At 58.6% G+C, this 15,547-nt stretch overlaps 1 protein-coding gene across 1 annotated transcript; it reads right to left on the bottom strand.

Annotated features, from left to right (window-relative positions):
* Nucleotides 1–2,087: 2,087 nt before the first annotated feature.
* On the bottom strand, nt 2,088–6,236 carry LOC122545316 (uncharacterized). The gene is made up of 2 exons (XM_087984897.1): nt 6,120–6,236; nt 2,088–3,180 (listed from the first exon to the last, which is right to left on the bottom strand). The coding sequence occupies exon 2, from the start codon at nt 3,175–3,177 to the stop codon at nt 2,257–2,259; it is 921 nt and encodes a 306-aa protein (XP_087841023.1). The 5' UTR covers nt 3,178–3,180; nt 6,120–6,236; the 3' UTR covers nt 2,088–2,256.
* Between the last annotated feature and the right edge of the window lie 9,311 nt (nt 6,237–15,547).

Below are 15,547 nucleotides of genomic sequence, written 5' to 3'. Positions count from 1 at the left end.
CACCTCACTGTCGGAGGGTCAGTTCTGAGGGAGCGGGCACTGTCGGAGGGTCAGTGCTGAGGGAGTAGGCACTGTCGGAGGGTCAGTGCTGAGGGAGTGGTCACTGTCGGAGGGGCAGTGCTGAAGGAGCGCTGCACTGTGGGAGGGTCAGTGCTGAGGGAGCGGGCACTGACGGAGGGTCAGTGCTGAGGGAGCACCGCACTGTCGGAGGGTCAATGCTGAGGGAGTGCTGCACTGTCGGAGGGTCAGTGCTGAGGGAGTGGGCACTGTGGGAGGGTCAGTGCTGAGGGAGCACCGCACTGTCGGAGGGTCAGTGCTGAGGGAGTGCCGCACTGTCGGAGGGTCAGTGCTGAGGGAGTGAGCACTGTCGGAGGGTCAGTACTGAGGGAGTGGGCACTGTCGGAGGGTCAGTGCTGAGGGAGCGGGCATTGTCGGAGGGTCAGTGCTGAGGGAGCGGGCACTGTCGGAGGGTCAGTGCTGAGGGAGTGGACGCTGTCGGGGGGTCAGTGCTGAGGGAGTGGGCGCTGTCGGGGGGTCAGTGCTGAGGGAGTGCCGCAATATCGGAGGGTCAGTGCTGAGGGAGTGGGCACTATCAGAGGGTCAGTGCTGAGGGAGTGGGCACTGTCAGAGGGTCAGTGCTGAGGGAGTGGGCACTGTCAGAGGGTCAGTGCTGAGGGAGTGGGCACTGTCAGAGGGTCAGTGCTGAGGGAGTGGGCACTGTCAGAGGGTCAGTGCTGAGGGAGTGGCTACTGTCAGAGGGTCAGTGCTGAGGGAGTGGGCACTGTCAGAGGGTCAGTGCTGAGGGAGTGGGCGCTGTCAGAGGGTCAGTGCTGAGGGAGTGGGCACTGTCGGAGGGTCAGTGCTGAGGGAGTGGGCACTGTCGGAGGGTCAGTGCTGAGGGAGTGGGCGCTGTCGGAGGGTCAGTGCTGAGGGAGCGGGCACTGTCGGTGTTTAAAGGGGGCCCCGCGGTGTATGCCACCAGGGTTGGAGGGGTGTGAGCTACAGGGGGAGGCTGGGGGCCGTTTTCCCCGGAGCGTCGGAGGGGTTGACCTTCTCGAGGTTTATAAAATCACGAGGGATGGGACAAACCGCCAGGGCTGGGGAGTCAAAAACTAAAAGGTGGGACAGGAAAAATTTAAAAGGGACTCGAGGGCTAACCTTTACCCGCAGAGGGTGGTGGGTGTGTGGAACGAGGAAGTGATGGGGGAGGGGGAACGTGGACAGGAAGGGGGTTTGGTGGGAGATGGGGCCAAGTGCTGGCAAACGGCGTCTGGGTTAGGTTGGGATCGCTGGGCCGGCAGGGACGGGTTGGAGCGAAGGGTCTGTTTGTGCGCTGGTCGTCGCCGCGTAATGGGGACGCAACAGGCAGCGTGCGGCACGCTCAGAGGGTCACCGCCGCGGCACGCTCAGAGGGTCACCGCCGCGGCACGCTCAGAGGGTCACCGCCGCGGCACGCTCAGAGGGTCACCGCCGCGGCACGCTCAGAGGGTCACCGCCGCGGCACGCTCAGAGGGTCACCGCCGCGGCACGCTCAGAGGGTCACCGCCGCGGCACGCTCAGAGGGTCACCGCCGCGGCACGCTCAGAGGGTCACCGCCGCGGCACGCTCAGAGGGTCACCGCCGCGGCCCGCTCAGAGGGTCACCGCCGCGGCCCGCTCAGAGGGTCACCGCCGCGGCACGCTCAGAGGGTCACCGCCGCGGCACGCTCAAGGGGTCACCGCCGCGGCCCGCTCAGAGGGTCACCGCCGCGGCCCGCTCAGAGGGTCACCGCCGCGGCCCGCTCAGAGGGTCACCGCCGCGGCCCGCTCAGAGGGTCACCGCCGCGGCCCGCTCAGAGGGTCACCGCCGCGGCACGCTCAGAGGGTCACCGCCGCGGCACGCTCAGAGGGTCACCGCCGCGGCACGCTCAGAGGGACACCGCCGCGGCACGCTCAGAGGGACACCGCCGCGGCACGCTCAGAGCGTCACCGCCGCTGCCCGCTCAGAGGGTCACCGCCGCGGCACGCTCAGAGGGACACCGCCGCGGCACGCTCAGAGGGCCACCGCCGCGGCACGCTCAGAGCGTCACCGCCGCGGCACGCTCAGAGGGACACCGCCGCGGCACGCTCAGAGGGTCACCGCCGCGGCACGCTCAGAGGGTCACCGCCGCGGCACGCTCAGAGGGTCACCGCCGCGGCACGCTCAGAGGGTCACCGCCGCGGCACGCTCAGAGGGACACCGCCGCGGCACGCTCAGAGGGTCACCGCCGCGGCACGCTCAGAGGGTCACCGCCGCGGCACCGTGCAATCGCTGGTGGCTGCGCAGCGAGCCAGCCCGGGTGAAGGCTTTGCCGCAGGCTGCGCACAGGAAGGGCCGCTCGCCGGTGTGGGTGCGCCGGTGACGGGCCAGCTTGCTGTGCTCCAGGAAGGCGCGGCCACAGGAGGCGCAGCGGTAGGGCCGCTCCCCGGTGTGGGTGCGCCGGTGGGCGCTCAGGTTGCTGGCGGTGACGAAGCCCTTGCCGCAGGAGGCGCAGCGGAAGGGCCGCTCGCCGGTGTGGGTGCGCTGGTGCGCCAGGAGGCCACCGGCGCTGGCAAAGCCCTTGCCACAGGAACCGCAGCCGAAGGGGCGGTGCCCGGCATGCAGCATCTCGTGCTGTGCCAGCCGGCCCTGCTCCAGGAAGCCGCGGCCGCACACCGGGCAGGCAAAAGGTCTCCGGCCGCCGTGGGTGCGCCGGTGCCGCGACAGCTTGCCGGACTCGGCGAAGGCCTTGCCGCAGTCGGCACAGCGGTACGGCCGCTCGCCGGTGTGGGTGCGCTGGTGCACGGCCAGGTTCGGCGACGCGGCAAACCCCTTGCCGCAGACGGTGCACTTGTACGGCCGCTCGCCGGTGTGGGTGCGGCGGTGCGCGATGAGGTTGCTGGACGAGATGTAGCTCTTGCCGCACAGCCCGCACTGGAAGGGCCGCTCGCCGCTGTGTGCCCGCTGGTGGTCTGCCAAGTTGCCGGCCGTGGCGAACCCCTTGCCGCAGACCGGGCACTCGAAGGGCCGCTCGCCGCTGTGGTATCTCCGGTGCGTCTCCAGCACGCACGCCCAGCGAAACAGCTTGCCACACTCCGAGCACTGGAAACTGGGGCCCGCCCTTTCGCCCGAGGGTCCAGCCAGGTCCTCCGGTGCCCGCTGCTGCCCCTCGGCTTCCATCGCCTGCCCAGACAAGAGAAGCGAGACGGTTAAGGTCACCGGAAGATTCACCGCGGTGAACTAACCGGCCCCCTTCCCCCCCCAAAAATGGCAGACGGGGTGGGGTGGGGAGGTTTTCTACGTTTGCAAAGGGATCCTGATCAAATGGGTCAAGGGGGCTGAGGAGCGGCAGGCAGCGTTCCGTCTGGATAAGGGCGAGGTCTCGAGTTTTGTTGGGGGCCTCTGATGGAGTACCGTGTCCAGTCCTCCTCACCCAGGGACAGGACAGATATTCTGGCCGTGGGGTTTGCTCGCCTCCCAGCTCAGCGAGCAATCCTACATCCAGAACTTCCACCAGAGCTCCAAACGTCTTCTCAAAACTCACTAAGAAGGATATTGTGAAGCTGGAGAGTGTAGAGGGCAGATTTACCAGGATGCTGCCAGGCCGGGGGGGGGTTTAATAAATGGGCATAAACTGGGGTAGGCTGGGTCTTTTTTCCCCAAACAGAGCACATGAGGTTGAGAGGTGACCTAACAGAAGTTTATAAAATCATGACAGGACAGATAGAGCTAACTGCCTTTCCCCTGGGGTGTGGGATTTCAAGATTTAGGGGCACATTTTTAAATTCCTGAAGGGCTTTTGTCGGTTTCCCTGCTCCTCGGATGCTGCCTGACCTGCTGTGCTTTTCCAGCACCGCTCTCATCTTGGCACACGTTGTAAGGTGAGGTGACACAGATTTGACATTTTGACACACAGTATGTTTCACATTTGGGATGAACGTTCAGAGGAAATGTGGAATGCGGGTAAGTGAAGGCTGCGTTTGGCCTGCTTTCCTTTATTGGTCAGAGTATTGAGTACAGGGAGTTGGGTGGGTCATGTTGCGGCTGTACAGGACATTGGTTAGGGCCACTGTTGGAATATTGCGTGCAATTCTATTGGAAAGATGTTAAGAAACTTGAAAGGGTTCAGAAAAGATTTACAAGGGTGTTGCCAGGGTTGGAGGATCTGAGCGACAGGGAGAGGCTGAACAGGCTGGGGCTGTTTTCCCTGGAGCGTCGGAGGCTGAGGGGTGACCTTATATGAGGTTTATAAAATTATGAGGCATGAATAGGATATATAGGCAAAGTGTTTTCCCTGGGGTGGGGGGAGTCCAGAATTGGAGGGCACAGGTTCAGGGTGAGAGGGGAAAGATATAAAAGAGACCCAAGAGGCAACCTTTTCACTCAGAGGGTGGTATGTGTATGGAATGAGCTGCCAGAGGATGTGTTGGAGGCTGGTACAATTGCAACATTTAAGAGGCATTTGGATGGGTATATGAATAGGAAGGGGTTTGGAGGGATATGGGCCGGGTGCTGGCAGGTGGGACTAGTTTCATTTGGGATTATGTTGGGCAGGGACTGGTTGGACCGAAGGGTCTGTATGACTCCTGAACTCAAAGATGGATAAGGCAAGTGCGGTAGATGGTATCTCTAAATTCGGTGAAGTGCCAAGGGATAGGCCTGGCAGCAAAACCGAGCACACAAATGTTGACTCATTTTGCAACGCACAAGATAGTCCCCATGGCGGGTGTCAATGAAGGTAAGCATGCAGGTACAGCAGGTAGTGAAGAAGGCTAATAGCATGCTGGCCTTCATAACAAGAGGGATTGAGTATAGAAGCAAAGAGGCTCTTCTGCAGCTGTACAGGGCCCTGGTGAGACAACACCTGGAGTACTGTGTGCGGTTCTGGTCTCCAAATTTGAGGAAAGACATTCTGGCTATTGAGGGAGTGCAGCGTAGGTTCACGAGGTCAATTCCTGGAATGGCGGGATTACCTTACAATGAAAGACTGGAGCGACTGGGCTTGTATAACCTTGAGTTTAGAAGACTGAGAGGGGATCTGATTGAGACATATAAGATTATGAAAGGATTGGACACTCTGGAGGCAGGAAACATGTTTCCGCTGATGGGCGAGTGCCGAACCAGAGGACACAGCTTAAAAATACGGGGTAGACCATTTAGGACAGAGCTGAGGGGAAACTTCTTCACCCAGAGAGTGGTGGCTGTGTGGAATGCTCTGCCCCAGAGGGCAGTGGAGGCCCAGTCTCTGGATTCATTTAAGAAAGAGTTGGATAGAGCTCTCAAAGATTGTGGGATCAAGGGTTATGGAGATAAGGCAGGAACAGGATACTGATTAAGGATGATCAGCCATGATCATATTGAATGGTGGTGCAGGCTCAAAGGGCAGAATGGCCTACTCCTGCACATATTGTCTATTGTTTAAAAAAGGTGCTGAGCCCTTGTACATACATCACTGAGGAAAAAGTGAGGACTGCAGATGCTGGAGATCAGAGCTGAAAAATGTGTTGCTGGAAAAGCGCAGCAGGTCAGGCAGCATCCAGGGAGCAGGAGAATCGACGTTTCGGGCACGAGCCCTTCTTCAGGAATGCTGCCTGACCTGCTGCGCTTTTCCGGCAACACATTTTTCAGCAGACATCACTGAGTCAGGTTTGTCGTCAGACCAAGCAAACGCAACGTTTGAAGCTGATGTGAAGATGGGAAGGTCAGGCTGGGAGTGTGCGGTAGCCATGGAGTCACAGAGATGTACAGCGCGGAAACAGACCCTTCGGTCTAACCTGGCCACGCCGACCAGATATCCCAACCCAATCTTGGCAACAAAGTGTACCCTAAATGACCATCTCAGCAAAATAATCATGACTCAGTTGAAGATAAGGCGGGATATTAGTGTGATAATCGAAGTGACAATAATAATCAACAATAATATTAGGGAAAATGGGGTCAAAATGTTCATATTCGTGAGATAATCAATCATTTGAGATAAAGTGGGGGGTCAATGGGGAGAGATGGCGGCCGCTTTACCCACACTGCCCCGCGCGGGTGAAACCGCCCTATTCCGCAGACGAGTAGGCCGCTGGCTCCGCGGAGGGCCGAGCCGGGAGACGCTCCACGGTCCGGTCGCTTACCGATTGCAACTTCGCGATGCCGCTGCCGGTGTTTGGGAGCCCGCCGTGGAGTGGTCCCGCCGCGACCAGCGACGATGCGGCACGTCGCCCTCCTTCCTCTCGGCGGGAAAATGGCGGCCGCGGTGGTGCGGCGGCGCATGCGTCGGTGCCGGCTCAGCCGCGCCTGCGCACTGATCGCGGCGCCGGCACCGTCTCCCCTAGAGCGCCTGCGCAAACCCTGGAATTGTTAAACACTCCCAGGGACAGGGGGTTAGATACAGAGTAAAGCTCCCTCTACACCGTCCCCCACTCCCAGGGACAGGGGGTTAGATACAGAGTAAAGCTCCCTCTACACCATCCCCCCACTCCCAGGGACAGGGGGTTAGATACAGAGTAAAGCTCCCTCTACACCGTCCCCCACTCCCAGGGACAGGGGGTTAGATACAGAGTAAAGCTCCCTCTACACTGTCCCCCACTCCCAGGGACAGGGGGTTAGATACAGAGTAAAGCTCCCTCTACACCGTCCCCCCCACTCCCAGGGACAGGGGGTTAGATACAGAGTAAAGCTCCCTCTACACCGTCCCCACTCCCAGGGACAGGGGGGTTAGATACAGAGTAAAGCTCCCTCTACACTGTTCCACACTCCCAGGGACAGTGGGTTAGATACAGAGTAAAGCTCCCTCTACACCGTCCCCCACTCCCAGGGACAGGGGGGTTAGATACAGAGTAAAGCTCCCTCTACACCGTCCCCACTCCCAGGGACAGGGGGGTTAGATACAGAGTAAAGCTCCCTCTACACCGTCCCCACACTCCCAGGGACAGGGGGTTAGATACAGAGTAAAGCTCCCTCTACACTGTCCCCACTCCCAGGGACAGGGGGGTTAGATACAGAGTAAAGCTCCCTCTACACCGTCCCCACTCCCAGGGACAGGGGGGTTAGATACAGAGTAAAGCTCCCTCTACACCGTCCCCACACTCCCAGGGACAGGGGGTTAGATACAGAGTAAAGCTCCCTCTACACCATCCCCCACTCCCAGGGACAGGAGGTTAGATACAGAGTAAAGCTCCCTCTACACCGTCCCCACTCCCAGGGACAGGGGGGTTAGATACAGAGTAAAGCTCCCTCTACACCGTCCCCCACACTCCCAGGGACAGGGGGTTAGATACAGAGTAAAGCTCCCTCTACACCGTCCCCCACTCCCAGGGACAGGGGGTTAGATACAGAGTAAAGCTCCCTCTACACCGTCCCCACTCCCAGGGACAGGGGGGTTAGATACAGAGTAAAGCTCCCTCTACACCATCCCCCACTCCCAGGGACAGGGGGTTAGATACAGAGTAAAGCTCCCTCTACACCATCCCCCACTCCCAGGGACAGGGGGTTAGATACAGAGTAAAGCTCCCTCTACACCGTCCCCACTCCCAGGGACAGGGGGGTTAGATACAGAGTAAAGCTCCCTCTACACCGTCCCCCCACTCCCAGGGACAGGGGGTTAGATACAGAGTAAAGCTCCCTCTACACCATCCCCCACTCCCAGGGACAGGGGGTTAGATACAGGGTAAAGCTCCCTCTACACCGTCCCCACTCCCCAGGGACAGGGGGTTAGATACAGAGTAAAGCTCCCTCTACACCGTCCCCCACTCCCAGGGACAGGGGGTTAGATACAGAGTAAAGCTCCCTCTACACCGTCCCCCCACTCCCAGGGACAGGGGGTTAGATACAGAGTAAAGCTCCCTCTACACTGTCCCCCACTCCCAGGGACAGGGGGTTAGATACAGAGTAAAGCTCCCTCTACACTGTCCCCCACTCCCAGGGACAGGGGGTTAGATACAGAGTAAAGCTCCCTCTACACCGTCCCCCCACTCCCAGGGACAGGGGGGTTAGATACAGAGTAAAGCTCCCTCTACACCGTCCCCCCCACTCCCAGGGACAGGGGGGTTAGATACAGAGTAAAGCTCCCTCTACACCGTCCCCCACTCCCAGGGACAGGGGGTTAGATACAGAGTAAAGCTCCCTCTACACCGTCCCCCACTCCCAGGGACAGGGGGTTAGATACAGAGTAAAGCTCCCTCTACACCGTCCCCCACTCCCAGGGACAGGGGGGTTAGATACAGAGTAAAGCTCCCTCTACACCGTCCCCACTCCCAGGGACAGGGGGGTTAGATACAGAGTAAAGCTCCCTCTACACTGTTCCACACTCCCAGGGACAGGGGGTTAGATACAGAGTAAAGCTCCCTCTACACCGTCCCCCACTCCCAGGGACAGGGGGTTAGATACAGAGTAAAGCTCTCTCTACACCGTCCCCCACTCCCAGGGACAGGGGGTTAGATACAGAGTAAAGCTCCCTCTACACTGTCCCCCACTCCCAGGGACAGGGGGTTAGATACAGAGTAAAGCTCCCTCTACACCGTCCCCCCACTCCCAGGGACAGGGGGTTAGATACAGAGTAAAGCTCCCTCTACACCGTCCCCCCACTCCCAGGGACAGGGGGTTAGATACAGAGTAAAGCTCCCTCTACACCGTCCCCCACTCCCAGGGACAGGGGGGTTAGATACAGAGTAAAGCTCCCTCTACACCGTCCCCACTCCCAGGGACAGGGGGGTTAGATACAGAGTAAAGCTCCCTCTACACCGTCCCCCCCACTCCCAGGGACAGGGGGGTTAGATACAGAGTAAAGCTCCCTCTACACCATCCCCCACTCCCAGGGACAGGGGGTTAGATACAGAGTAAAGCTCCCTCTACACTGTCCCCCTACTCCCAGGGACAGGGGGTTAGATACAGAGTAAAGCTCTCTCTACACCATCCCCCCCACTCCCAGGGACAGGGGGGTTAGATACAGAGTAAAGCTCCCTCTACACTGTCCCCCACTCCCAGGGACAGGGGGTTAGATACAGAGTAAAGCTCCCTCTACACCATCCCCCACTCCCAGGGACAGGGGGGTTAGATACAGAGTAAAGCTCCCTCTACACCGTCCCCCCCACTCCCAGGGACAGGGGGGTTAGATACAGAGTAAAGCTCCCTCTACACCATCCCCCACTCCCAGGGACAGGGGGTTAGATACAGAGTAAAGCTCCCTCTACACTGTCCCCCTACTCCCAGGGACAGGGGGTTAGATACAGAGTAAAGCTCCCTCTACACCATCCCCCACTCCCAGGGACAGGGGGGTTAGATACAGAGTAAAGCTCCCTCTACACCATCCCCCACTCCCAGGGACAGGGGGTTAGATACAGAGTAAAGCTCCCTCTACACTGTCCCCCTACTCCCAGGGACAGGGGGTTAGATACAGAGTAAAGCTCCCTCTACACCATCCCCCACTCCCAGGGACAGGGGGTTAGATACAGAGTAAAGCTCCCTCTACACTGTCCCCCTACTCCCAGGGACAGGGGGTTAGATACAGAGTAAAGCTCCCTCTACACTGTCCCCCTACTCCCAGGGACAGGGGGTTAGATACAGAGTAAAACTCCCTCTACACTGTCCCCCACTCCCAGGGACAGGGGGGTTAGATACAGAGTAAAGCTCCCTCTACACTGTCCCCCTACTCCCAGGGACAGGGGGTTAGATACAGGGTAAAGCTCCCTCTACACTGTCCCCCACTCCCATGGACAGGGGGTTAGATACAGAGTAAAGCTCCCTCTACACCATCCCCCACTCCCAGGGACAGGGGGTTAGATACAGAGTAAAGCTCCCTCTACACTGTCCCCCTACTCCCAGGGACAGGGGGTTAGATACAGAGTAAAGCTCCCTCTACACCATCCCCCACTCCCAGGGACAGGGGGGTTAGATACAGAGTAAAGCTCCCTCTACACCATCCCCCACTCCCAGGGACAGGGGGTTAGATACAGAGTAAAGCTCCCTCTACACTGTCCCCCTACTCCCAGGGACAGGGGGTTAGATACAGAGTAAAGCTCCCTCTACACTGTCCCCCCACTCCCAGGGACAGGGGGTTAGATACAGAGTCAAGCTCCCTCTACACTGTCCCCCCACTCCCAGGGACAGGGGGTTAGATACAGAGTAAAGCTCCCTCTACACCATCCCCCACTCCCAGGGACAGGAGGTTAGATACAGAGTAAAGCTCCCTCTACACCGTCCCCACTCCCAGGGACAGGGGGGTTAGATACAGAGTAAAGCTCCCTCTACACCGTCCCCCACACTCCCAGGGACAGGGGGTTAGATACAGAGTAAAGCTCCCTCTACACCGTCCCCCACTCCCAGGGACAGGGGGTTAGATACAGAGTAAAGCTCCCTCTACACCGTCCCCACTCCCAGGGACAGGGGGGTTAGATACAGAGTAAAGCTCCCTCTACACCATCCCCCACTCCCAGGGACAGGGGGTTAGATACAGAGTAAAGCTCCCTCTACACCATCCCCCACTCCCAGGGACAGGGGGTTAGATACAGAGTAAAGCTCCCTCTACACCGTCCCCACTCCCAGGGACAGGGGGGTTAGATACAGAGTAAAGCTCCCTCTACACCGTCCCCCCACTCCCAGGGACAGGGGGTTAGATACAGAGTAAAGCTCCCTCTACACCATCCCCCACTCCCAGGGACAGGGGGTTAGATACAGGGTAAAGCTCCCTCTACACCGTCCCCACTCCCCAGGGACAGGGGGTTAGATACAGAGTAAAGCTCCCTCTACACCGTCCCCCACTCCCAGGGACAGGGGGTTAGATACAGAGTAAAGCTCCCTCTACACCGTCCCCCCACTCCCAGGGACAGGGGGTTAGATACAGAGTAAAGCTCCCTCTACACTGTCCCCCACTCCCAGGGACAGGGGGTTAGATACAGAGTAAAGCTCCCTCTACACTGTCCCCCACTCCCAGGGACAGGGGGTTAGATACAGAGTAAAGCTCCCTCTACACCGTCCCCCCACTCCCAGGGACAGGGGGGTTAGATACAGAGTAAAGCTCCCTCTACACCGTCCCCCCCACTCCCAGGGACAGGGGGGTTAGATACAGAGTAAAGCTCCCTCTACACCGTCCCCCACTCCCAGGGACAGGGGGTTAGATACAGAGTAAAGCTCCCTCTACACCGTCCCCCACTCCCAGGGACAGGGGGTTAGATACAGAGTAAAGCTCCCTCTACACCGTCCCCCACTCCCAGGGACAGGGGGGTTAGATACAGAGTAAAGCTCCCTCTACACCGTCCCCACTCCCAGGGACAGGGGGGTTAGATACAGAGTAAAGCTCCCTCTACACTGTTCCACACTCCCAGGGACAGGGGGTTAGATACAGAGTAAAGCTCCCTCTACACCGTCCCCCACTCCCAGGGACAGGGGGTTAGATACAGAGTAAAGCTCTCTCTACACCGTCCCCCACTCCCAGGGACAGGGGGTTAGATACAGAGTAAAGCTCCCTCTACACTGTCCCCCACTCCCAGGGACAGGGGGTTAGATACAGAGTAAAGCTCCCTCTACACCGTCCCCCCACTCCCAGGGACAGGGGGTTAGATACAGAGTAAAGCTCCCTCTACACCGTCCCCCCACTCCCAGGGACAGGGGGTTAGATACAGAGTAAAGCTCCCTCTACACCGTCCCCCACTCCCAGGGACAGGGGGGTTAGATACAGAGTAAAGCTCCCTCTACACCGTCCCCACTCCCAGGGACAGGGGGGTTAGATACAGAGTAAAGCTCCCTCTACACCGTCCCCCCACTCCCAGGGACAGGGGGGTTAGATACAGAGTAAAGCTCCCTCTACACCATCCCCCACTCCCAGGGACAGGGGGTTAGATACAGAGTAAAGCTCCCTCTACACTGTCCCCCTACTCCCAGGGACAGGGGGTTAGATACAGAGTAAAGCTCTCTCTACACTGTCCCCCACTCCCAGGGACAGGGGGTTAGATACAGAGTAAAGCTCCCTCTACACCATCCCCCACTCCCAGGGACAGGGGGGTTAGATACAGAGTAAAGCTCCCTCTACACCGTCCCCCCCACTCCCAGGGACAGGGGGGTTAGATACAGAGTAAAGCTCCCTCTACACCATCCCCCACTCCCAGGGACAGGGGGTTAGATACAGAGTAAAGCTCCCTCTACACTGTCCCCCTACTCCCAGGGACAGGGGGTTAGATACAGAGTAAAGCTCCCTCTACACCATCCCCCACTCCCAGGGACAGGGGGGTTAGATACAGAGTAAAGCTCCCTCTACACCATCCCCCACTCCCAGGGACAGGGGGTTAGATACAGAGTAAAGCTCCCTCTACACTGTCCCCCTACTCCCAGGGACAGGGGGTTAGATACAGAGTAAAGCTCCCTCTACACCATCCCCCACTCCCAGGGACAGGGGGTTAGATACAGAGTAAAGCTCCCTCTACACTGTCCCCCTACTCCCAGGGACAGGGGGTTAGATACAGAGTAAAGCTCCCTCTACACTGTCCCCCTACTCCCAGGGACAGGGGGTTAGATACAGAGTAAAACTCCCTCTACACTGTCCCCCACTCCCAGGGACAGGGGGGTTAGATACAGAGTAAAGCTCCCTCTACACTGTCCCCCTACTCCCAGGGACAGGGGGTTAGATACAGAGTAAAGCTCCCTCAACACCATCCCCCACTCCCAGGGACAGGGGGTTAGATACAGAGTAAAGCTCCCTCTACACTGTCCCCCTACTCCCAGGGACAGGGGGTTAGATACAGAGTAAAGCTCCCTCTACACCATCCCCCACTCCCAGGGACAGGGGGGTTAGATACAGAGTAAAGCTCCCTCTACACCATCCCCCACTCCCAGGGACAGGGGGTTAGATACAGAGTAAAGCTCCCTCTACACTGTCCCCCTACTCCCAGGGACAGGGGGTTAGATACAGAGTAAAGCTCCCTCTACACTGTCCCCCCACTCCCAGGGACAGGGGGTTAGATACAGAGTCAAGCTCCCTCTACACTGTCCCCCCACTCCCAGGGACAGGGGGTTAGATACAGAGTAAAGCTCCCTCTACACCATCCCACACTCCCAGGGACAGGGGGTTAGATACAGAGTAAAGCTCCCTCTACACCGTCCCCCCACTCCCAGGGACAGGGGGTTAGATACAGAGTAAAGTTCCCTCTACACCGTCCCCCACTCCCAGGGACAGGGGGTTAGATACAGAGTAAAGCTCCCTCTACACCGTCCCCCCACTCCCAGGGACAGGGGGTTAGATACAGAGTAAAGCTCCCTCTACACCGTCCCCCACTCCCAGGGACAGGGGGTTAGATACAGAGTAAAGCTCCCTCTACACCGCCCCCACTCCCAGGGACAGGGGGTTAGATACAGAGTAAAGCTCCCTCTACACCATCCCCCACTCCCAGGGACAGGGGGTTAGATACAGAGTAAAGCTCCCTCTACACCGTCCCCCCACTCCCAGGGACAGGGGGTTAGATACAGAGTAAAGCTCCCTCTACACCGCCCCCACTCCCAGGGACAGGGGGTTAGATACAGAGTAAAGCTCCCTCTAGACCATCCCCCACTCCCAGGGACAGGGGGTTAGATACAGAGTAAAGCTCCCTCTACACTGTCCCCCACTCCCAGGGACAGGGGGTTAGATACAGAGTAAAGCTCCCTCTACACCGTCCCCCACTCCCAGGGACAGGGGGGTTAGATACAGAGTAAAGCTCCCTCTACACCGTCCCCACTCCCAGGGACAGGGGGTTAGATACAGAGTAAAGCTCCCTCTACACCGTCCCCCACTCCCAGGGACAGGGGGGTTAGATACAGAGTAAAGCTCCCTCTACACCGTCCCCACTCCCAGGGACAGGGGGGTTAGATACAGAGTAAAGCTCCCTCTACACCGTCCCCACACTCCCAGGGACAGGGGGTTAGATACAGAGTAAAGCTTCCTCTACACCGTCCCCACTCCCAGGGACAGGGGGGTTAGATACAGAGTAAAGCTCCCTCTACACCGTCCCCCACACTCCCAGGGACAGGGGGTTAGATACAGAGTAAAGCTCCCTCTACACCGTCCCCCACTCCCAGGGACAGGGGGTTAGATACAGAGTAAAGCTCCCTCTACACCGTCCCCCACACTCCCAGGGACAGGGGGTTAGATACAGAGTAAAGCTCCCTCTACACCGTCCCCACTCCCAGGGACAGGGGGGTTAGATACAGAGTAAAGCTCCCTCTACACCATCCCCCACTCCCAGGGACAGGGGGTTAGATACAGAGTAAAGCTCCCTCTACACCATCCCCCACTCCCAGGGACAGGGGGTTAGATACAGAGTAAAGCTCCCTCTACACCGTCCCCACTCCCAGGGACAGGGGGGTTAGATACAGAGTAAAGCTCCCTCTACACCGTCCACCACTCCCAGGGACAGGGGGTTAGATACAGAGTAAAGCTCCCTCTACACCGTCCCCACTCCCAGGGACAGGGGGGTTAGATACAGAGTAAAGCTCCCTCTACACCATCCCCCACTCCCAGGGACAGGGGGGTTAGATACAGAGTAAAGCTCCCTCTACACCGTCCCCCCCACTCCCAGGGACAGGGGGGTTAGATACAGAGTAAAGCTCCCTCTACACCATCCCCCACTCCCAGGGACAGGGGGTTAGATACAGAGTAAAGCTCCCTCTACACTGTCCCCCTACTCCCAGGGACAGGGGGTTAGATACAGAGTAAAGCTCCCTCTACACCATCCCCCACTCCCAGGGACAGGGGGGTTAGATACAGAGTAAAGCTCCCTCTACACCATCCCCCACTCCCAGGGACAGGGGGTTAGATACAGAGTAAAGCTCCCTCTACACTGTCCCCCTACTCCCAGGGACAGGGGGTTAGATACAGAGTAAAGCTCCCTCTACACTATCCCCCACTCCCAGGGACAGGGGGTTAGATACAGAGTAAAGCTCCCTCTACACTGTCCCCCTACTCCCAGGGACAGGGGGTTAGATACAGAGTAAAGCTCCCTCTACACTGTCCCCCTACTCCCAGGGACAGGGGGTTAGATACAGAGTAAAACTCCCTCTACACTGTCCCCCACTCCCAGGGACAGGGGGGTTAGATACAGAGTAAAGCTCCCTCTACACTGTCCCCCTACTCCCAGGGACAGGGGGTTAGATACAGAGTAAAGCTCCCTCAACACCATCCCCCACTCCCAGGGACAGGGGGTTAGATACAGAGTAAAGCTCCCTCTACACTGTCCCCCTACTCCCAGGGACAGGGGGTTAGATACAGAGTAAAGCTCCCTCTACACCATCCCCCACTCCCAGGGACAGGGGGGTTAGATACAGAGTAAAGCTCCCTCTACACCATCCCCCACTCCCAGGGACAGGGGGTTAGATACAGAGTAAAGCTCCCTCTACACTGTCCCCCTACTCCCAGGGACAGGGGGTTAGATACAGAGTAAAGCTCCCTCTACACTGTCCCCCCACTCCCAGGGACAGGGGGTTAGATACAGAGTCAAGCTCCCTCTACACTGTCCCCCCACTCCCAGGGACAGGGGGTTAGATACAGAGTAAAGCTCCCTCTACACCATCCCCCACTCCCAGGGACAGGGGGTTAGAT

This window comes from Chiloscyllium plagiosum, unplaced genomic scaffold, assembly GCF_037043375.1.
Source record: "Chiloscyllium plagiosum isolate Xiang-an unplaced genomic scaffold, Cpla_swu_hap1 HiC_scaffold_49, whole genome shotgun sequence".
In the NCBI taxonomy this organism is placed as follows: domain Eukaryota; kingdom Metazoa; phylum Chordata; class Chondrichthyes; order Orectolobiformes; family Hemiscylliidae; genus Chiloscyllium; species Chiloscyllium plagiosum.
Note: the sequence above shows the minus strand (reverse complement) of the source record. Positions and strands in the feature narration are given on the sequence as shown.

Bases quoted from the DNA above. Each gene is read 5' to 3' on its own strand.
- LOC122545316 (XM_087984897.1), bottom strand. From the start codon at position 3,177: ATGGAAGCCGAGGGGCAGCAGCGGGCACCGGAGGACCTGGCTGGACCC.